At 44.6% G+C, this 24,564-nt stretch overlaps 1 protein-coding gene across 2 annotated transcripts in view; it reads right to left on the bottom strand.

The window, feature by feature from the left end:
- Positions 1 to 24,564, bottom strand: part of HIBCH (3-hydroxyisobutyryl-CoA hydrolase) — a 516,160-nt gene that overhangs the window by 361,767 nt on the left and 129,829 nt on the right. For both annotated transcript variants that reach the window (XM_040440248.1, XM_040440247.1), the window contains exon 4: positions 9,770 to 9,854. In XM_040440248.1, the coding sequence (XP_040296182.1) occupies positions 9,770 to 9,854 (85 nt within the window). The remainder of the gene's footprint in view (positions 1 to 9,769; positions 9,855 to 24,564) is intronic.

Raw genomic sequence — 24,564 nt, forward strand, 5'->3', positions numbered from 1 at the left:
TAAAGGCTGCCAGCGTGGCAGCCTGTATCACAGCAAGGTAAGATGCCACCAAGTATATACTCTGCAAAAGAGCAAACACTCATTCAATGGGTGAAAAGCCCAGTTGATTCTGACACCTAAAGGTCCCTTTACACAGACCAACTGAGCACGCAATTTTTGGGAACAAATGCTTTGTTCCCAATAATTGCCAGTTCATCAAAGGAGATCAAAGCAATCATCTCTTCTGTTTTAGAAAGAGCGATCACAACTGTGATCACTAATCCCCATACAAATTCATTGTTTCTGGGCAGCAGATCCCAGTTTACATAGCACGAACTGTGGCCCAGAAATTATGATTTTGGTGACCACATGAGCGATGCTTTCACCCAATGAATGAGATTGTTCACTAGGCAAATGGTGACACCTTTACACAGGGCAATAATTGGGAATAACTGTTCCTAAGAATGCTACTTCTGTATAATTGCCAGGATTGTCGCCAGTGTAAAGGGGTCTTTAAATCATAGTATCTAGGAAGCAGATTGTGCTGCGGAAACACAGATCTGCTGCCGGGGAAACATTGAATCTGTATAGGAACAATTAACTGCAGCACTGATCACTTGTCCCCATACAGCGCAGGTGATTGCTGCATGTAAACACAGCTCTCACTTCCTCTGATGGGCAGGCAATTATAAGAAATGAGCGGTTCGTTCCTGATAATCGCCTACTCAGTCCTCCCATGTAAATAGTCTGTAACACTCTAACAGATAAGTTAAGAATCTGCACCCCTGCTTATCAGCTGTTTTCATCATTGTGGAAGCGCTGCCGTCCAACAGTGAGGGGTGAAGTTTCCGAAATGGGGTCACATTTTGGGAGTTTTCACTGCAGGGGTACCTCAGTGTTTCTTCAAACACAACATGGCGCTGAAAAACCATTCCACCAAAATCTGTCCTCCAAATGTCATATAACGCTCCTTCCCTTCTGAGCCCTGCCGTGTGTATTTCTATACACTGCAGAATCAGGGTAATAAATATTGAGCTTTGTTTGGCTGTTAACCCTTTCTACATTACAGGAAATATGGATTAAAGTAGAAAATCTGCAAAGAAAAAAAATTACATTTTGAAATTTCACTTCCCTATTACTTTAAAGGGGTTCTGCACTTTGTTTTAACTGATTATCTATCCTCTGGATAGATCATCAGCTTCTGATCGGCGGGGGTCCGACACCGGGGACCCCCACTGATCAGCTATTTGAGAAGGCAGCGGCGCTGGCAGTAGCGCCGCGGCCTTCTCACTGTTTACCGCTGGCCAAGTGATGTCACGACTAGTATCAACTAGCGTGGGCGGGGCTAAGCCTTATTCAAGTGAACAGAGCTTAGCCGCGCCCACGCTAGTTGATACTAGTCGTGATGTCACTCGGCCAGCGGTAAACAGTGAGAAGGCCGCGGCGCTACTGCCAGGCCGCTGCCTTCTCAAACAGCTGATCGACGGGGGTCCCGGGTGTCGGACCCCCGCCGATCAGAAGCTGATGATCTATCCAGAGGATAGATCATCAGTTAAAACAAAGTGCAGAACCCCTTTAATTCTTGTGGAACAACTGAATGATTTGAGGGGTGTAGTTTCCAAAATGCGGTCATTTACTGGTGGTTTCTATTATGCAAGCCACTCAAAGTGACTTCATAACTGAATTGATCTGTTAAAGATTTAATAACTGCTTCTAAAATTCTACATAAAGTAGACATATAGGGAATCTTAAAAGCGAGGAGATGACTCAGACGCAGATAGCCTGTACGGGGGTAAGAGGGATTCTGAGCCGATCACCAGGGCTCTTCTCAAGACTACCATCACTTAAGCCCTCCACCCTCTTCTGAAAGAAATGAAAGAAATCAGGGCGGACCTCCGCCATCTCGGAGGTCACGTTGACGCAGTTGAGGAACAACAGGCTTCTATGCTCACATTCGACATGGCGGAGGACCTAGAGAACCGGAATCGCAGGAACAACTTGCGTATTAAAAGCATACCCGAAACATACTCACCGAACTCTCTGCCACGGGTGGCCGCTGATATCTTCTCTACGGTCCTAGGACCACAAAGAGCGTCGTCCATTGTTATTGAGCGCATACATTGAGCGTTTCGCCCTAAACCGGGCCACAATGATCCCCCAAGGAACGTCATCTGCAAATTGCTTAATTTCGCTGACGCAGCGGATATTTTGAGACAAGCTCGAGAACAGGGAGAGGTTCTGTTGGACTCTAATCCGGTCCAGATGTATCAAGACTTGTCTCCTACCACCCTAGCCAAAAGGCGAACCATGAAACCCTTGCTGGAGCACCTTAGAGCGCATAACCTGGTGTATAGGTGGACCTACCCGTTTGAGATCTCGGTCCTCAAGCATAACAAGCAGATTATAATCCGTAGCCCAGAGGAGTTGCAGACGGTTTGGAAAAAGCTGGACATTCCTCCTGTACAAGTTCCCTCTTGGATGCCTGTTCCTTTGGAAGACAACTTACCTCCCCTTCCCCCGCCACAGGATCCAAGGTTCTCAGCTGGCGAAAATATACTATTTACAGATGCCCAACTAGGCAGTAGAACCTGTCTTGACCCAGGTGCAAATTAATACTTCACTTTTATTATAATTCGCTAAAAATTAAACTGTACTGAACATGTGTGCAATTGTATTCTTTAATTGAAATAGGACAAGACCAAAAAAATTATAAATTAAAAACACAATGCACCTCTGCACTGAAAGTGGCATACAGTGCACAGTGAAAGTGTGAGAGATGTGCACTATCTCCCACCATGTGTGGTTATGCACAAATTGCTACTGGTAACTACACCGAAAAAATGACACTACCACAGCACCATGTGTGGCTCAATTGTAACAACAGTATAGTTGTAGTGGCAACTTTATGAACTAGTAGGGGAGTAGTGATTGATCCCTCTACACACACAGGGCTTTGCTGATAGGAGGAAGCAGCAACGTTGGGAACCGTTACAGCCAACTCAATGACCAGCAAATAGTCGCCCTGTTAGTTTAACAGTGAGACCGACACAACACCATCAATGTCTGGCCGCTAGGTGCTGATACAGTGGAGAGGCGCAGAGCAATTTAAAATCTACAGCTGTCCATTGCCCCTGAAGAAGCCAGAAGCCTGGCGAAACATGTCGGGGGACAGCTGTAGATTTTAAATTGCTCTGCGCCTCTCCACTGTATCAGCACCTAGCGGCCAGACATTGATGGTGTTGTGTCGGTCTCACTGTTAAACTAACAGGGCGACTATTTGCTGGTCATTGAGTTGGCTGTAACGGTTCCCAACGTTGCTGCTTCCTCCTATCAGCAAAGCCCTGTGTGTGTAGAGGGATCAATCACTACTCCCCTACTAGTTCATAAAGTTGCCACTACAACTATACTGTTGTTACAATTGAGCCACACATGGTGCTGTGGTAGTGTCATTTTTTCGGTGTAGTTACCAGTAGCAATTTGTGCATAACCACACATGGTGGGAGATAGTGCACATCTCTCACACTTTCACTGTGCACTGTATGCCACTTTCAGTGCAGAGGTGCATTGTGTTTTTAATTTATAATTTTTTTGGTCTTGTCCTATTTCAATTAAAGAATACAATTGCACACATGTTCAGTACAGTTTAATTTTTAGCGAATTATAATAAAAGTGAAGTATTAATTTGCACCTGGGTCAAGACAGGTTCTACTGCCTAGTTGGGCATCTGTAAATAGTATAGTTAAATAACCTTACCCAGGGTTGTCCCAAATAAAAATTAAATACGTAAAGCTGGCGAAAAGAAACAACAGAAGGCGAGAAGAAACCTGATGAAGACCGCCATAACATGAACATTTGGAGTGTACACGCAAGTACAGCATTATCTGCTCAATGAGACAGTCTCTGTATCCCAAGGGACGCCAGACTTGCAGGGACTACTCAAAACTTATTTTTCTTAACCTTTCATTTCTTAAACTTATTCTTTCTTGACTTATCCTCCTCCCCCCCCCCCCCCCCCCTTATATTCCTTTCCTTGCTCCCTCTTTCTCTCTCGTCTCTTGTCTCTCCCACTTAGGAGCTATGATGTCTCCACTTCTCACTGGCAATTCTTTAACCCCCTCTCCTGTTTCACTTTTTACCTTTTCTTTCGATTCCTCCCCCTTATGATCAAACCGGGCTGGGTGTTGGCGCTCATGTGGGGCAGGCTGATTTCTTCACTGGGTGACTATTATGTTTTTCACAACACCCTATTGCACCCAAGTCTTATCGCATTTTAAAGCTCATAAAATACCGAAGCTCCAATACTCCCCATATGACCAATGGTTTCACAGCTGTTATGGAACACACGCATCCAGGGGAACAAGCATAGCTTTTAAGAAAGGAGTGACATTTTCCCTGTCTCAATCCATTAGCGACACAGATGGGAGATATGTTTTTGTTAAGGGGAAATTGGATGATGTTCCCATTACGCTAGCCAATATATATGCCCCGAACAAAGGGCAAGTCAGGTGGCTCAATGAGCTATTTCATAAATTGGGCACGTCCACAGAGGGCTCACTGTTCGTAGGTGGGGATTTTTCACCACCAGTGTTACCCCTGAGGTCTCTGCACCCATTGTATGGGAAGCCCATAAGGCCTTCATCAGGGGGGAGCTAATCTCATTGGGTTCCGCGACAAAAAATAAGAGGTTAAAGGCCATGGAAGATCTGTTAGCTAAAATATCGGCCATAGAGAAAACCCATAAAACGGTCACTTGCGGTAACGCAATTGGCGGAACTTACAGCTTTACGGGGGCAACTCAATGACCTATTAGGGCGCAATTCGCGAAGAGTATGTTATACGCGAAACAAAAAAGGAAAGATGTCGTCGGTGCTCCTTAAAGGGCCACTATCGTGTACATACATCTCCTCGAATAGGTCTGACAAGGACGACCTACTGACCCGTACAGATGACATAGCAACTGTTTGCTCGCTTCTACGGCCATCTCTATAACCTGACTATTGATGAACTGCCCCTCGACAGAGACGCACGACATAGGGACATTATTTCCTTTTTGACGGATCTCCACCTCCCGACACCGTCTTCTGAGATGTCCTCCTCTCTACGAACTCCTATTACCGCCTCCGAAATAAACAATGCTATAATGTCTACCCCTACAGGCAAGAGGCCAGGACCTGACGTTCTCCCCATGGTGTACTACCGCAAATTTAAACAAGTGTTATTGCCTCATCTTCTATCACTATGTCAAACGTTGCCATCAGGGGGGGGGGGGGATTACCTAAACAAGCGTTGGAAGCGCATATTACGGTGCTCCCAAAGGCAGGGAAAAATGTTGAATTATGCAGCAGTTTTCGGCCCATCTCACTGCTGAACTGCGACATCAAACTGTGGGAAAAGATCTTGGCCACGCGTCTCCAAGCTTTACTTCCCCAGCTAATCCATAAAGAACAGACTGGTTTTGTACCGAATAGGGAGGGGAAAGACAATGCCAATAGGGTGCTGAATGCCATACACTATGCCAATCTAAATCTAATCTGGTCCTTCTCGGCACTGATGCTGAGAAGGCATTCGACAGAGTCGATTGCCTTTACATGCAGGAAACTTTGCTCCGATTTGGGATCCCTGCCCAGTTTATCCAGGCCATCTTGACCCTTTATAAGAATCCTACGGCGAAGGTTAAAGTAAATAAAATGTTGTCACCCCCTTTCGAAATAAATAACGGGACGCGGCAGGGCTATCCCCTTTCTCCTAGTCTATTTGTTATATGCATGGAACCCCTGATCCAATCCATTTGACAGCACCCACATATTCAAGGCCTCCTGGCTCCTTCTGATACTCATCCGGCCTCTGCCTACGCGGATGATTTGCTTATAATTTATTACAAATCCCACACACTCCTTCCCACATGTCCTGTCACTATTGCAGGATTTCGGCCGTTTGTCCAACTTCAAAATAAACTATGGGAAATCGGAAGTACTGAACATATTGGTTGGAGAAACAGAAGCCCAACAATTAAGAGCTACCTCTCCCTTCGCGTGGCAAGATTCCTATATAATGTATCTAGAGATGAAGGTGCCGGCAGACCTTTCTTAAATCTATAAGCTGAACTATAGTCACTTACTAAACACAATATCAACGCAATTATCTGCGGAAAATCTCTCATATCCATCATGGATAGGGAGGAAACACTACATCACCACTTATATACTTCCCAAACTTATATATTTGATGCAGGTAGCCCCGATACATCTTCCTGCCTCCTTTTTCACGAAAGTCAGGAAAATGTTCTCCCGATTTATATGGAAAGGGTCCCACCCCCGACTTAGTTACAAACTCTTGTTGCTGCCCAAGAAACTAGGCGGTATAGGCGTTCCAGATCCCAAAAATTATTATGTAGCCATCCAACTACAACGCTGGCTCGACTGGAATAAGTATTAAGGCACCTCTATGTGAATTAAGCTAGAGAGGGACAGTTTAGCAGATAATTTCCTACACCTGATGTGGTCAGACGCCCCATATTCCCCTCCGCGAGACATACCAAACATTATAACCAAAAAGGTATGGTGTTGGCCTGGCGCGGATCCCGAAATTACCAGTCGATTGCCCCATTCCCCTCCCCTCTTACACCCGCTTGCTTTCTTCCCTCCCTAGTAGGCACAAATCCAGTCCCGGAGCACAGCAGGAAACTGTGGAGTCACCTGGACCAATGTCCTATATCAGTTCTTCTGCGCGATCGGGAAATACCATCCTTTACCTCCTTATTGCAAAAGCTCCCTGCTGTTCCCCTGCACATTTTACAGTACTCACATTTCAGACTAGTCTGTCGACGCTTTCTTGACTCACACAGCCCAAGTAGACAAACAACGGATTTCGAAGGGGCACTCCTCTCGTCCAAACCTCTGACGAAAGGTTTATCAAGGATACAGACATTTTTTTCGTACCACCCCAGATGCTAGAACCCCTAGTTTTATTTTAGACTGGGAAGAGGAATTAAAGACTCGCTTTACTGCGGATGAGGTGCAACAAACACTTAGCAGATCACATGGCTTCTCACGCTGTGTTAGGCTACAGGAAAATTCATACAAAACTACCTCCAGGTGGTACAAGACACCTGAGTTCTTGTATCGGAGAGGGGTTTTGGATAGTGCAATGTGTTGGAGATGTAACACAGAAGTGGGTTCCTTCTCGCATATCTGGTGGATGTGTCCGAAAATCAGACACTTTTGGGCGGCAGTGGAGGAGGTCATTAATTCTATTCGTACTGATCCCATCACACTTACACAAAATCTAATTTTGTTGTGGCACGACTCACCCTCCTTCCGACCTCACAAGCGAGACCAAATTACATACCTCATAGTCGCGGCCAAGATACCTATACACTGGCTGAATACAACACCTCCATCCAAGGCGGAATGGATAGACAGAGTCGACCAGTTTTGTAGATTGGAGAAACTCACTTCGTGGATACATAGACGACATGAACAGTTTGTGAATACATGGTCTCCATGGAAGATTTTTCGGGCACTATGAGTTACCTTATGCTTCCATGTAACAATGTCTGGATTATTGTATATGCTTTTTCAACAATGGCTAAATGCGGTCCTTTTTCTCACTTTTACACACTTCTTATTAACAGCGATAAGTATTATTGTGTTTAGCTCGTTTGTATTTCATAGGAATTAACGCGCCTTTACTCCTCTTTCTTATGAATAGATTTGCCTTAAGTAAGCTCCCCATGTTACATCTGTTATATTTCTAGATGTTTATTCAGTGTTCATACTGCAATTTTCTAACACTACTGTAATCTTTATTGCAACTCATGGAGCTAATATTTGCTTCCACAATGTACGGATATGGACTGACATTTCAATTTCGACCCAGTGTGATGTGCCGGTGTAATCACCACTACGATGGTCTGTTAACGTATTATCAGTGGAACTCAGATTGTGACTTTTGTCTACCTTGATGTATTTCCTTTTTTAACATCTTATAATCCACCGCCTGCGTGCCGAAATCTAATTATAATAGGATTCCTGCTGAAATCTTCATGTATCCTTGTTACTAATAAAAAAGATTTACAACTAAAAATGGAATGGAGTCCTGAAGGGATTAAGAAAAGGAGCCTTGAATATACAAAAGAAAAACAGCGTTTTAAAATCAGGTGAACCACAGGTATGTGTCTATACAAGCTAAAATAATGGGCGAGCACACTGCATTTGTATCATCCAATACATAAAATTTAATTAAATCCAATAGATAAACACGTGATAGAGATAAAATTAATCACACAATAAAATAAAATACAATAAAATATCTAAAAACAATAGGCTTGGATTGATACACTTCAATAGATACCGCAGATGAATGGGATGGTTTGCACAGTATGGTGAAGTCCAATTAATAGTGTGTGGACCAAGGTATCATAGAAGTCCATTAATATGATATGATAAGATATCTTGAATTCTCCTATCCAGGAGATCTATGGTCACAAGTCTATTGCATGAATAGTGCACCTGAAGTATGTGCTGGTATTATAGCTCCGATATGAAGAGAGAGTATCCTCTTCCAGTCTCTGGCCGACTGCTTTAAATGAACTCCTGTATAAGACCTTAGGTGCTAGTTTTTGTGCACCAGTTAGCTGTATAATGTTACAAAGTCCCGTAGTCACTGTAAGTTTAGCAACTTATAGATACAGTGCTTCTTACCTCCCTCGTGGTGGACGGGTTGTTTCCAGCGTGAATCGGGCGACGCAGGATACTGCCGGCGTCTAGCTTCGTTCAGCTGCAGCTGACTTACCCGATGTCTCACGAGATTTCCAAGCGGGATTTCGCCCGGCACGGCAGGGAGGGCACAGTGAGTCTCCGATATGTTCTTGGTTATTGGAATCCTTCAATTCAATTTACAGCATGGCCATGCTTGTGGACGTGGAGGTGCTTTGATTACAGGTATGCGATCCGGTCCATACGCGTTTCGGGAACTCTCCTTCCCTTCATCAGTGGTGCCGCATCACCTGTAAGCCTCCACCTTTTATATCTTAGGTAGCACCAAAATATGGATCACTGGATTGTTTCTTCTCAAATGCAAAACATGTAATTTTTGTACATACACTTGATAGACATCTCTTTGGATACTTATGTGTTTTTTCACATCATTATATATATATTTGTCTACATATAATATATAGTATATGTTGCATATAAAAGTTATTTAATTTAAAACACCAACTATAAGTCACTGGATCTCTCCTTCCAAATGGTCTGCATGCGTTTTTTTATATATATATGCGTTTTTTGTGCATGCGGTTTTGATGCGTTTTTTTTGCAACTCATGCGTTTTTTGGCTACATTTGTTCCTACAATCAATATGAAGAGAACTGTGTGGACCAAGTTTATACTATAGACTGAATATCAAAGTTATGCGATATTAAAGTGAAAGTGCATTATTAATAAATATTCTATTTATACATAAGCCTTTATATTACATTCCAATTGTTAAAATATTAAGATGAGACTACATATAATAAAAAATATAAAATATGGTTGCGGATAGACTGATTCATATAAATTCTTACAGATATTATAAGGATCCGTGGTCGGGACACCCAGCCGTAAGGTAGCCTTCCAATATAATTCTTTATAAACAAGGATCTGTGTAGATGGTATATGGCTGGAGGCCCCCATCTGAGTCCACGACGCAGTGCCGATAACCGGCCAAACTGCGGCGTGTGAGTCTATACCAACAGCTGGATAGGACGTCCCTGGTGACTAATTCCCTTTAGAAAATGAGCCCTCACCAATTATGTCTCCTCCGGCACAGAAAGCTTTGCCCCCAGCACCCTTGATTATCACTAGAAATGTTTCGGAGTCCTCTTCCCAAATCTAAAAAAAAGAAAAGAAAAAAAAACACACAAACAGTAATTTGCAACAAATAAATATAAAAAGGAGATTTTTTGTGAAACTCACCTGTAAAATCTTTTTCTCGTCTTTTCCATTGGGGGACACAGACCATGGGTATAGCTTAGGCCATTACTAGGAGGAGACACTATGCAAATACGAAAAAACAGCTCCTCCTCCATTGGCTATACCTCCATGCTCCAACAGGAGGACCTCAGTGCGTGCAAAAGCAGTAGGAGAAGGAGTTAACCAAAAAAAACAGAACCGAGGAATACCGCCATCGGGCCGTTAACCATAAGGTCCCAATAGAATAGAACCAACCCCTCCTGCAACAGACAAGAACAGGTGGGAGCTGTGTCCCCCAATGAAAAAGACGAGAAAAAGATTTTACAGGTGAGTTTCACAAAAAATCTCCTTTTCTCGCCCATTCCATTGGGGGACACAGACCATGGGACGTCCTAGAGCAGTCCATGGGGTGGGAAGACCAGCACCTCCAGAGGGAAAACGTCCAACATTCAAACAGGAACCACAGCCTGCAATACCTTGCGCCCTAGGGCAGCATCAGCCAACGCCAGAGAGTGCAGCTGGTAGAACTTTGTAAAGGTATGTAAGGACGACCAGGTGACCGCATTACAAAGCTGTGATGTAGCGGCTCGATTGCGCCTAGCCCAGGATGCCCCAACCGCCCTGGTGGAGTGCACGGTGACCCCTGCTGGGGGAACCCTACCGATAGGCCATGGCAATAGTCGACCGAATCCACCGAGCCACAGTGACCTTGGAGGCCGCCCTTACGAGGCCCCTCGGGAACCACAAAAAGGGAGTCCGAGCGGCGAAATGGGGCAGTAACCGACAGGTACACCCGCAAAGCACGGACAACATCCAGAGAATGGAGAGCACGCTCCTTGGGGTTCGCCGGAGCAGGGCAAAAAGGATGGCAGGACTATGTCCTCATTCAGGTGGAAGGCGGAGACCACCTTGGGCAAAAAAGAAGGGACTGGACGCAGTACCACCTTATCCTTGTGGAAGACCAAAAAGGGCTCTTTAGAGGAAAGGGCGGCCAGCTCCGATACCCTCCTGATAGAGGTGATGACCACCAAAAAGACCACCCTCCAGGTGAGAAGACTCAGGGAAATGTCCCTCAAGGGCTCAAAAGGAGCCGCCTGGAGAGAAGACAGAACCAGGTTCAGATCCCAGGGAGGCAGAGGAGGGACATACGGGGAGACCGAATGCACCACCCCCTGCAAGAAGGTCTTCACCGGACCTAGCAGAGCAAGAGAGCGCTGAAAGAAAATGGCCAGAGAAGAGACCTGACCCTTCAGAGAGCTCAGAGACATTCTCATCTCAAGATCCGACTGGAGAAAGGAGAGGACCACCGGGACGGAGAAATGAAGGGGAAAAACGTCTATCTTCTCGCATAAGGCAAGAAAGGCCTTCCAGGTACGATAGTATATCCGGGAGGAAGCTGGTTTCCTAGCTTTGATCATGGTCTTCACGACAGAGTCCGAGAAGCCCCTCTTCTTCAAGATGGTGGTCTCAACAGCCACGCCGTTAAACGAAGTGGCTGTAAATTCTGGTGGAAGAGAGGTCTTTGAGATAGCAGGTCCTCCCTGAGAGGAAGAGGCCACGGAACGTCCGCCAGCATCTGAGTGACCTCCGAGAGCCAGGCGCGGTGAGGCCAATCGGGGGCGATGAGGATGGTCGGGATTCCTTCTGCCGCGACCCTGCGAAGAACCTTTGGGAGTAGAGGCAGTGGTGGGAAGACAGAGAGGAGCGCGAAGTGCTGCCACGGCGACACAAGAGCATCCACCCCGTATGCCTCCGGATCCCGAGCTCGGGCCAGGAATGTGGCAACCTTGTTGTTGAGCCTGGACGCCATCAAGTCCACGTCCGGGCGGCCCCAACGGCGACAGATGTCCTCGAATACATCTGGATGCAGAGACCATTCTCCTGGAATCACCCTGTTGCGGCTGAGAAAGTCCGCTATCCAGTTTTCGACCCCTGGCATGTACACTGCAGACAATATTGGAACGTGAGCCTCCGCCCACTGGAGGATCCTCTTCACCTCCTGCATCACCGGTCGGCTGCGGGTTCCGCCCTGATGATTGATGTAGGCCACGGCTGTGGCATTGTCCGACTTGATCCTTACCGAGAGACCCGCTAGGAGGGGGGGTCCAATGAGACAGAGAAAGGAAAATTGCTCTGAGCTCTAGTATGTTGATCGGAAGGCGGGCTTCCACCTCGGACCACACACGCCTGAACCGTCCGAGCCAGGAGAACGCCGCCCCAACCCAGGAGACTGGCATCGGTGGTGACGACTGTCCAGGAGATTAGGAGGAATGATTTTCCCAAAGACAGATTCTGAGGGGACAGCCACCACGGGAGATCCATGCTTACCCAAGGAGGAAGGCGGATGCGAGAGCCCAGACCCCTCGATGTCCTGTCCCAGAAGGACAGAATCGCCTGCTGCAGAGGCCAAGTGTGAAACTGGGCAAATGGGACTGCTTCGAAGGAGGCCACGATAAGCCCCAGAACCTGCATGCACTCCTGGACGGAGAGACACGGGGAATGCAGAAGGCGAAACACCGACTCCCGTATCCGTGATAACTTGCAATCCGGGAGAAATACCCGGGCTGTAGTAGTGTCCATAATCATCCCCAGGAAGGACAGAAGGGAAGAAATCGCTTGTAAAAAGGGCCAAGGCTCGGGCCGGATCCCCCGTAACACGAGAAGGAAAGAAACGTTCCGGAGGTCTGGAAAATATCTTGTAACCGGAAGTTACAATTTCCAGGGCCCAGGCGTCTTGAACGTGAGCTCTCCAGACACGCTGAAAGGAGAGCAGACAGCCCCCCACCGCAAGCTTGGGAACCGCGGGGCGGGCAGAACTCCCCTGGAATTGTGCCCGCGGTCGCCAGGAAGGTTGAGGCTTAAAGGAAGGCTTCTTGTGGGAGTCCTGAGAGCCACCGGAGGAGGGGGCTGACGCAGACCTGGAAGAGGAGAAGCGCCGAAAGGACTGGTTTCTAAAGCCAGAGGGGCGAGCTCTCTAGGCGTGCTTGGATCTAGATTGGGGCAGGTGTGTACTCTTGCCTCCCGTAGCTTCCGAGATAATCTCATCCAGCTTAGCACCGAAGAGCCTGGAGCCCGCAAAGGGGAGGTTAGTGAGGGAACGCTTGGAGGAAGCATCGGCGTCCCAGACATTGAACCAGACCTCCCTGCGCTGCGTGACCAAGAGGGCCGAAATCCGCGCAAAGAGTGCTGACGTCAAATGAGGCCTCACAGAGGAATGTTGTCGTCTGGGACATCTGGAGGACAAAGTTCAGGGTGTCCGCAGAGGCATCCTGCTCCGTGAGGTCCTGATGATAGCGCTGCAACCCCACCGACAGCGCCCTGGCTACCCAGGCTGAGGCGAACGCGGGCCGCAGGCCTGTGCCCGCCAGAGTGAAGATGGCTTTGGAAAGAGAGTCCAAACGCCTGTCAACTGAGTCCTGTAGGGAGGACCCGTCCAGGACTGGTATTGCTGTATTCTTAGCCAATCTGGCCACCGGCGGGTCGACCTTATGAGGAGAAGACCACTGCTGCACATTATCTGCCGGGAAAGGATAAAGAGTATCCATGCACCTTGTGGCAGAAAAACGGTGATTAGGGCGTTCCCAAGCCTTTGAAAGGACCTTGGCGAACTCGCCATGAATGGAAAATGTGACTGCCTCTGGTTTCCTGGACTGAAAAAGGTATCACGGACCGCCGTGACCAAGTCTGCCACCATGGTGGAGAGCTTAGGCGAGGGTTCCGGCTCCATGTCCTCGTCCGAGCCGGACCTTTCCCCTTCAGACCTGTAATCCCTGCGAGGGGGAGAGGCTGAACATGCCTCCCGGCAGGGGGAAGCAGAGTCATCCAAGGAGGGATGCTGCTGCGTACGCTGCCTCTTAACGGTCGAGCGTCCTCTGTGGGAGGCACCGGGAGGTGGAGCAGTGCTAACCACAGGCACCGCAGGCAGTGGATCAGTGACCGCCATGCGTTCCATAATGGCCATGGCCGCGCACGAGACTTGGGCCAAGTCCGCGGCCGCCCTAGCTATGGCAGAGGCCCAGGAGGGCTCCGAAGGGGCGGAGGAGGGACTGGGCTGGTTTGGTTGAGGGGGAGGAGGAGGTGGATGATCCTGTCCCAAGGCAAGGCAAGAGTCACAGGAGCCTGTAACCGATAGTGGCAAGCAGCAGACATTACAGGATCCCAGTGGGACCTGAGGTGTCGCTTTAGATTTTTGGAGGGCCCCAGGTCTTGGCATGATGGCGGCAATCCCAGAGTCAGGGTCTCCTACCGTCTTGTGGAACACTTGTCCTACCGTGACCTGTGAGCAGCTGGAGTAGCAGCCAAGCGTGAAGAAACGCTGAGTTAAAGCGGAAGCGTCGGAGCTGACGCGATAGGCTCCGCCCCCCAGTCGCGTCACAGATCGCCAAAAAATCGCGGGGAAAAAAAAATCTGAAAGGCAGACCCCGACTCCGAAAATGGCACCCACCGCCAGGATGCAGCTGCGAATAGCCACTGCCCCAAGAAGGAATCCCTCCTCCCTCTCACCCAGCAGGCCCTCCCTGATCCACAGGTAAGCCCTAAAGAGCAGTGTCACAGTGTGAGCACGGGGGGAGGGGAAGTTTTGCAAGAGAGCCAATGTACTTATCTGAGTCCTGCAGTCTTCACCCTCTGTTCCGGACCAGCAGGGGTTCATCTCTTCAGTCATCTGGCACAAGGAGTGGCAGTGCACTGGATAGAGGGCAGGACCAGGTGACCCCGAATCTGGTAGGCCACCGGAGCTGCAGGTCGAGCCCGGTTCCACTTATCTTCTGAGGGGAAAGGGAGGTAGCCGGGGACGGTTATTCGACCCCGGCGCGCGCTCCACTGAGAGACCAGGGACGCACCATGCGATCCTGCATCCTGTGTTTAGAAAAAAACAAAAACAGGAGAAGAAAAAACTACAGGAACAACCTGCAGGAGCAGGAGTGTCATCTCCTTATCCGACACTAAGCTAAAACTGAGGTCCTCCTGTTGGAGCATGGGGGTATAGCCAATGGAGGAGGAGCTGTTTTTTCTTATTTGCATAGTGTCTCCTCCTAGTAATGGCCTAAGCTATACCCATGGTCTGTGTCCCCCAATGGAATGGGCGAGAAACAGTTTTTACCCCTACATTACTGTTAAATTAATGAAACATTTTGTCTGGCGTAGGGCTGCACGATATGGGAATTTTGTGCGATTGCGATTAGGGCCCTAAAAATTGCGATAACGATATGCGATGCAATATTTTAAAGGGAATTGTGCTAGAGGTCTATTTGCTTGGATTTTCAAGGCAAAAGCACACAGAAATTACTGATAATGCTGAAATGTACAGTAGTTATGCTTAACTCAAGAACTGAAATGCACAGTGTTTTTCAAAATAAAACATCTTTTACTAAATTAAATAACATATTTGCATTACTGCAAAAGTACAAAATACAAAACTTGCCATTTTCTTAATAGCACTGCACAGAACAGATAAACAGAATAAATAGAAGAACATTTGTTCATTAAAATAACGACTTGCCTCCAGCCCCTCCTACCTCCCCGCACTGTAACTGATGTATCGCCGGCCACGCTGTCCAACATAGCGGCCGGCGATACATCCGTGTCAGCCACGTAAAAAGTCAACCATCGCTTTATAAGATGCACTGCCATTTCCCCCCCACTTTTGGGGGGGAAAAAGTTAGTCTTATAAAGCGAAAAATATGGTAATACAATTGCAGCATTTTTGGGTCGGCCAATTGGCGATTGCTTTGGCGATATATTGTGCAGGCCTAGTCTGGCGTATCAAGTGAATATATAGATCAGGGGCCAACAACCTCCAGCATCCCACCCTTGTAAAACTATAACTACCAGAATGCAGATTTGCTCAGCTGTTTTCAGAACGCCTATATAGGTGAATTTAGCATGCTGGGAGTTGAAGTTTCACAACAGCTGGAGAGCTGATCAATACCATTCACAGGATATCCTATAGATGTATTAGAAATGTACCATATTTTTCGCTTTATAAGACGCACTACCCCCCCCCCCCCCCAAAAAAAAAAATGGGGGGGAAATGGCTGTGCGTCTCATAAAGCGAATGCTATTGAGCGCTGCCATTATGGAAGCGCTCACTAGTATGCTTTAGGTGCCGGGAGTAGGGAGTGAAGCACTGCAAGCGCTTGTAATACTCACCCTCCCGGTCTTCATCCCTGGGGCTGGCGCTGCACTACATCCTGACCGCATACAGCATCAGCATGTGGGCTGATTTGAGGTCTGATGGGGGTCTGACATTGTGGGCTGATTTGAGGTCTGATGGGGGTCTCACTAAGTTGGCTGATATAAGGTCTGATGGGGTTCCGACATGAAGGGCTGATGTGATGTCCTGATATGGGGGCCTGATCTGATGTCCTGATATTTATGGGGGTCTGATCTGATGGCCTGATATTTATGGGGGTCTGATCTGATGTCCTGATATTTATGGGGGTCTGATCTGATGTCCTGATATTTATGGGGGTCTGATCTGATGTCCTGATATTTATGGGGGTCTGATCTGATGTCCTGATATTTATGGGGGTCTGATCTGATGTCCTAATATTTATAGGGGTCTGATCTGATGTCCTGATATTTATGGGGGGTCTGATCTGATGTCCTGATATTTATGGGGGGTCTGATCTGATGTCCTGATATTTATGGGGGTCTGATCTGATGTCCTGATATTTATGGGGGTCTGATCTGATGTCCTGATATTTATGGGGGTCTGATCTGATGTCCTGATATTTATGGGGGTCTGATCTGATGTCCTGATATTTATGGGGGTCTGATCTGATGTCCTGATATTTATGGGGGTCTGATCTGATGTTCTGATATTTATGGGGGTCTGATGAAAAATATTTTTTTCTTATTTTCCTCCTCTTAGACCTGGGGTGCATCTTATAAAGCGAAAAATATGGTATGTGGCAGAGAAAACCATTTTACTAGGGTTTTAAGCTTAAAAAAAATAATTGACGTTTATATACCCAGATATATGCCTCAGTGGCCAGGGCACCAAGGTCCACTGCTAGTCATAGTTTACATCACTGGAGCAATGCTGTAGAATACATGAATATGCCTGCTGCAACAAATTACTGGCCACAGCCTTTTTAACATATACTTTATTATTATATCATGAAAAATAATTCCAAAAAATAAAGCTTAGAAGATATAATATCATACAAAATAAAACCTCTTTATAATCATAAATAACCCCTCCCCATGAGAAATAAAATCCATCCAGTAGGTGATTCATGAGCCTAAATATATGTATTTTAACTCTTTCCTTATAATGACTTTTTTTCAGTGGGGAGTTTATTTACTTATAAAACACAATTACGGCTCATGCACACGACCATATGTATTTTGTGGTCCGCAAAACAAGGATCTGCAAAAAATATGGATGACATCCGTTTGCATTCCATAACAGAACAGTCCTATCCTTGTCCATAATGCGGACAATAATAGGAAATGGTGAAACAAGGAGTTAAGGACGGCTCACCTCCGGTTTAAGATGGCCAGGTGCACCAGACAGGTGTTGTACCCAATCACCAAAAAACAATAGTAATGAAAATAGAATGGGCACTCATATATCCAGTTCACAAGGTAGGCAAAGCGACTCAAGCAATATATTAATAATATATCAATTTATTTATTATGACAGTATAAAAGCGGATGGATAGCGATAATATTATAACCATACGCAATGGGTAATGAAACCTAACCAGAGCTGTGTCCCCAATTCGAAATAATTAAAACTCACCTAAAATATATTAAAATAGCAATTTATCCACTGTTATAGCTAATAGAAGCTGGAAATCCAGTCCGGCATGTATGAAAGAACTAATATAATTCTGTTATCTAGAACAGTGGCGCAACAGATATATCTCCAGAATATATAAATAAAATAAATAAATAAATAAATGAACAATAAAAATGTGAATATCAAAATTGGTAGTGATAGTGCATGGTATAAAACATTAACATAGTGCATATGGTGAAATGCCTGTAAGATAAATATATTAAATAAATAAATATATATAGTGTACAATTAATTAGTGAATATATATAATAAGTCTCTGGAGGATCAGCATTAATAGATAACTTGTTGCATCCCACTGATGGTTGTATTCCTAGAAAACAGTCTTTTACTATTGGAGCATAGAGCCTGGGAATCGGCTTGGTCCGCGCAATTTCCCAGGAGTATAATAGATTTCAACAGAGTCAGCCGCAGTAAATGCGGCAAGATAATTGAGCAGCAATATTAATGTATCCACAGTAATGTGCCGATACTTGTGCAGCAGCACCAGATTACTCACATACAGTCCTGCTCTCACCGTGGCGTCCCACGTGGTAGAGGTCCGGGGTGAACTTGTCTTTCAGTAGCGCAATCAAAATCTGCTAGGTTTGTCTACTAGCAGTGATATGTCCACCCGACTGTGGACGGAGGTGCTTCGTTGTAATACACTGCAAAGCTGCCTCAGGTTTCTCTGATTAGAATGGGTGTTCCACCTGTCTGGGTCAGTACTGGTGGTGAGGATCTCACCCGTCAATCACTGTAGTGTGTCCAGAGAAACCCGCAGTTCAGTTGTTCCTGGAAACCGCAATAGAGTTGTCCTTTAGAAAGCGCTTTCTCAATCCAATGTATAATAAGAATTATACACTATCACTACCAATTTTGATATTCACGTTTTTATTGTTCATTTATTTATTTATTTTATTTATATATTCTGGAGATATATCTGTTGCGCCACTGTTCTAGATAACAGAATTATATTAGTTCTTTCATACATGCCGGACTGGATTTCCAGCTTCTATTAGCTATAACAGTGGATAAATTGCTATTTTAATATATTTTAGGTGAGTTTTAATTATTTCGAATTGGGGACACAGCTCTGGTTAGGTTTCATTACCCATTGCGTATGGTTATAATATTATCGCTATCCATCCGCTTTTATACTGTCATAATAAATAAATTGATATATTATTAATATATTGCTTGAGTCGCTTTGCCTACCTTGTGAACTGGATATATGAGTGCCCATTCTATTTTCAATAATAGGAAATGTTCTATGCTTTTGCGGAACGGACATACGTAAACGGAATGCACATGGAGTAACTTTGTTTTTTTTGCAAAACCACTGAAATGAATGGTTAGACCTACGGTCCGCAAAAAAAACTGAATGGACACGGAAAGAAAATACGTTCGTGTGCATGAGCCCTTATAGAGAAACAAGTTAGAATTCTTACGTTCATACAATCTTAATTCCTAATATTTTAACTCATTGCCTTAAATTCCCTTACCTATAAATTAGCTTCCGATATCCAATATAGCCCCAAAAACACTTAAGCTATGCTCACACAGGCACAATACAATGATCCCTCAGGATACAATGGCCTCAGCATACAATATTTTCAACATACAATGGTCTTGTCTGACCCATCGTAATTTGAAACTAGACTCAACATACAATGTCTCAAGACTCAGATCCAACCAATCAAGGCCACTTCTCTGGTAAAGTACATAGCTTTATTAGTTGCTAGTTAGCAGCTATTCCTGAATGTTATATGTAGGGACTTGTTTTATCTGTATTAATTATCTGCTTTTTTTTTAAATAAATATTCATTTTCGCTTATCTTAGGTGACATTTTGGGGCTTTGGAACCGATTACTCAACTTACAATGATTTCCACATACAATATTAATTGGTTCCAGGAGGACCATTGTATCTTGAGGGACCACTGTACATACTAGAAAAATCTGTTGTGCGCTTGCTGAGGAATCTGTAATACCAATCTAGGACCATTCCTCAAATTTCTGCAGATATTTTAAGTTTGCACTGCCACAAACACACCCATGGATTTAACCCCATTTCATGGGGCTAATCGATACAAGGCCACCTATCACGGCATCCATGTAGAACCCCCAGCAAATATTGACTTTTAATGTGCGACAAATTTAAAATGCTTGTTTGAAAGATGCAATCTTCATCGCGCGTGTATCTTGCATATGTTTTGTAATTGCCCCAAATTAGAAAGATATTAGACGGATATGAATAATAGTATATTAGTTGGATGCACAGGGTGGTTGACACACCAAAAAGGGTGCTCTCAGTCTTGCAGCGTCACCCCGCTGCTGGAAAAGAATGAAATATAAAGGAGATGACTGGGCACACCTAAGATACTTGGTAACTAATGTTTATTGTAGTAGTTAAAAATAGTTGAAATGACAAATACGATACAAAAAATATATAAAAAATATACAGTACGACAATATAGGCTTATATAACTTCCACGCTGTCAGCAGCACTCAAGGCAAAAGTTCTGCATGTTTGTGGTTGAAATGAAGCAGAGATTAGTCACTCATGGATGATGGCACAGGTATCTTATACCATCATCCATGAGTGACTAATTTCTGCTTCATTTCAACCACAAACATGCAGAACTTTTGCCTTGAGTGCTGCTGACAGCGTGGAAGTTATATAAGCCTATATTGTCGTACTGTATATTTTTTATATATTTTTTGTATCGTATTTGTCATTTCAACTATTTTTAACTACTACAATAAACATTAGTTACCAAGTATCTTAGGTGTGCCCAGTCATCTCCTTTATATTAGACGGATATGGTCAGACTCACTAATTCTATGTATGGAGTCTTTCTGGAGTTAACACCCCTTGTATATGCATTCTTGGTTATGTAAAAAATCTTGGGAGCTGTGAATGTGAAAAGATAGCCATAGCTAGGCTGCTTTATATGGCTCGAAAAGTAATTGACCTGAGGTAGTTAGATAAAAAAAAACACCATCCATAGAGGAATTCATAAGCAAACTGAACTGGTTGTTGTCTTAGGAGAAAGGGATATACAGAGTGAGGCAAAAGTCGCAGGACACCCATTTATTTCAGAAACGAAAGGGAAAATGAAATATCTGAAAACCCCAGCAGGTAATGAGTGAGGAGGCAGATCTTTTAGGTGATGTCCGGAACAGGGCTGCCATCTTGAAAGCTGTCATATTGGATCAAGGCCAAATCTTTCCAATGGGAAGGGGTCATGTAGGAGAAAATTCAAAACTTCAAAGTTCTGTGTTAAACACCAAGGACAACACGTTCCCGGTTGCTGTTGCAACTTTCTGCATTGATAACTTTTGAACTACAAGAGATGTTGCAAATCTGATTGTGGCAATCGATTTCTGAGAAAATGCTGGTCTCCTCCGATACCCTACATGACCCCCATCAAAGCATGAAAATGTTCATATCAGAGGGGCTGCCTGGATGAATATGAGGATATGTTCTCTGAACTTGGACAACCCCTTTAACGTTATATCATGCAAAGAAGAAGCCATACATCAAGACGATTGAGAAACGCCGCCGTCTTCTCTGGGTCAAACCTCAATTTAAATGGACTGAGGCAAAATGAAAAACTGTTCTTTGGTCAGTTGAATCAAAATTTGAACTTTTTTTTGTATACCATAGAAGCCGTGTTCTGTTGACTCAAGAGGAGAGGAGATATCTAGCCATCAGTTTAAAAGCCTGTCTCTTTGATATTATGGAGTTGCATTAGTGTCTACGGCTTGCTCAACTGGAAAGACACTGTCAATGCTGAACAGTATATAGAGGTTTTATAACAACACATCTAGGCATGTTGTGTTGTGGTCCAGACAATGGAAACTGTAGTTCAATGAGTCCAAATGTAAAATAATGCACTTGTGTAGAAGAAACCTATTATATTGGCCGTTCTGTGTTAGCCAAGAGTTCAGAGTTGAAGGATCTAGGGGTCCTGATATCAGACTGTTTCAAAATGAGTGCACAGTGTGTTCAGGCAGCTGGGAAAGCAAGTCTAGTGCATGGATGGATAGTGTGGTAAGGTGTATGTTAAAGTGCTGGAAGCAGTGTATATTTCACCCCAAATCCTCAGCTGAATGAGCTAAATGAAATCCAGAAAGCTGCAGTGGTTTCAGTTAAGTGTAGTTTGCTGGGACAAGTTTGTTTAGATTCTATTCTGGGCTGGATATTTTTTTGAACTGGTAGGTAGGTTTGGTAGAGGGACCTGCCAGTCCACACCTTTCCAGCACGGCAAATTTCCCCTAGCCTGAGGTGATCCCATTTATGGCTGCTGGGATCATTACTGGGGAATAAAAAGAGGACTTAGATGGTCAGTCAGGGTCAGTAAGCCTGGGAAGCTAGCTGACCTGCCAGCTGTCTGAGCCCGATTTCCCCTGTGTGAACTGCACTGTATTGGGGAGACAGACAACTTGTCTATGTAGTGCCCTGACGGGCAGGAATTTATTTTGTTGTTTATGTTATGCTGGTGCCTTAGCTTCGCCCCACTAAATGACGTTATAACTTGGTTGATGTTTTGTTATGATGTGTAACAGAAAAACTGTTTTGACTTTTTAACCTGCTGTCTCTGCTGAAGTCTGTCATTGCTGACCCCACCCTTAGTACAGATCTCAACAATAGCTAGAGGTATAAACAGTAGGAAGAGAGAGATTGTGATCCAACTGTATAGAGCGCTAGTGAGGCTACATCTGGATTACTGTGTCCAGTTCTGATGACCCCATCTACAAAACATATAGATAAAATGTGCAAAAGCGGGCTGGAGGGTCTGAAGCATAAAACATATCAGAAGAGACTTTTAGAACTTAAAATGAACCTGTCACGCTGAACATGGAGTCTGAGCTGAAGGCAGCATGTTATAGAGCAGGAGGAGCTGAGCAGATTGGTATAGACAGTGATTCCTAGCCTCAGACTGGGCCATCGTAACTTGAAATCAGACTCAACATACAATGCCTCAGACTCAGATCCAACCAATCAACATATGGTAGCCATTTCACTGGTTAAACATTCTTATTGGTGATCTAGTAGATCTGCTGCGATACTACATGTTCTGTACTGTTGCCTCTATGCGCCAGGATGAGCTTCTCCTTTGTATACCAGGTGATCTGTGGCTTTGTTTTATTTTTCTGGTACATGTACTGTATGTCCTATGCAAGACTCCACAGAAGCTACTGTCCTCACCATAGAACATGATTTCCAGCTACCAGCATGTATTCCTGACTGTTATATGTAAGGAGTTGCTTTATCTGCCTTGGTTATCTGTTTATTTTTCTTAAAACTAAAATTTTTCATATTTTAGGATGACATTTTTTTAACCATTTACTGGTTTTCAATAGAGTTATGGACTCAAGTTACAATAATTTAAACTTACAATGGTTGTCCTGGAACCAAATAAACCCTTCAAGCAACAGCCAGTTTGGACCAAATACCGGGGCCCCTTTTTACAAATCTGACCTGTGTCAGTTTATCTGGAATTAACTTTGGAAAGCTTTTACTTATCAACGCCATTCTGAGACTGTTTTCTCATGACACATCATACTTCATATTAGTGCTGAATTCAAGTTGATACGTTTTACCTTTATGCATAAAAAAAAAATTTTTATGACAATTTAGAAAAATTCAGCATTTACAAAAATAGTATTTATCTGCTTTTAAGACTGATAGTGATACTTCATAAAATAGTTATTACTTTACATTCCCCATGTGTCTACTTTATGTTTGCATCATTTTGTAAATGTCTATTTTTTTTAGGATGTTAGCAGGTTTATACAAACCGGAATCCAAAAAAGTTGGGACACTAAACAAATTGTGAATAAAAACTGAATGCAATGATGTGGAGATGGCAAATGTCAATATTTTATTTGTAATAGAACGTAGATGACAGATCAAACGTTTAATCCGAGTAAATGTATCATTTTAAAGGAAAAATACATTGATTCCAATTTTCACGGTGTCAACAAATCCCAAAAAAGTTGGGACAAGTAGCAATAAGAGGCAGGAAAAAGTAAATTTGAGCATAACGAAGAGCTGGAAGACCAATTAACACTAATTAGGTCAATTGGCAACATGATTGGGTATAAAAAGAGCTTCTCAGAGTGGCAGTGTCTCTCAGAAGCCAAGATGGGTAGAGGATCACCAATTCCCACAATGTTGCGCAGAAAGATAGTGGAGCAATATCAGAAAGGTGTTACCTAGCGAAAAATTGCAAAGACTTTGCATCTATCATCATCAACTGTGCATAACATCATCCAAAGATTCAGAGAATCTGGAACAATCTCTGTGCGTAAGGGTCAAGGCCGTAAAACCATACTGGATGCCCGTGATCTCCGGGCCCTTAAACGACACTGCACCACAAACAGGAATGCTACTGTAAAGGAAATCACAGAATGGGCTCAGGAATACTTCCAGAAACCATTGTCAGTGAACACAATCCACCGTGCCATCCGCCGTTGCCAGCTGAAACTCTACAGTGCAAAGAAGAAGCCATTTCTAAGCAAGATCCACAAGCTCAGGCGTTTTCACTGGGCCAGGGATCATTTAAAATGGAGTGTGGCAAAATGGAAGACTGTTCTGTGGTCAGACGAGTCACGATTCGAAGTTCTTTTTGGAACTCTGGGACGCCATGTCATCCGGACCAAAGAGGACAAGGACAACCCAAGTTGTTATCAACGCTCAGTTCAGAAGCCTGCATCTCTGATGGTATGGGGTTGCATGAGTGCGTGTGGCATGGGCAGCTTGCATGTCTGGAAAGGCACCATCAATGCAGAAAAATATATTCAGGTTCTAGAAAAACATATGCTCCCATCC

The sequence above is a fragment of the Bufo bufo genome, chromosome 7, assembly GCF_905171765.1.
Source record: "Bufo bufo chromosome 7, aBufBuf1.1, whole genome shotgun sequence".
Classification (NCBI taxonomy): Eukaryota; Metazoa; Chordata; class Amphibia; order Anura; family Bufonidae; genus Bufo; species Bufo bufo.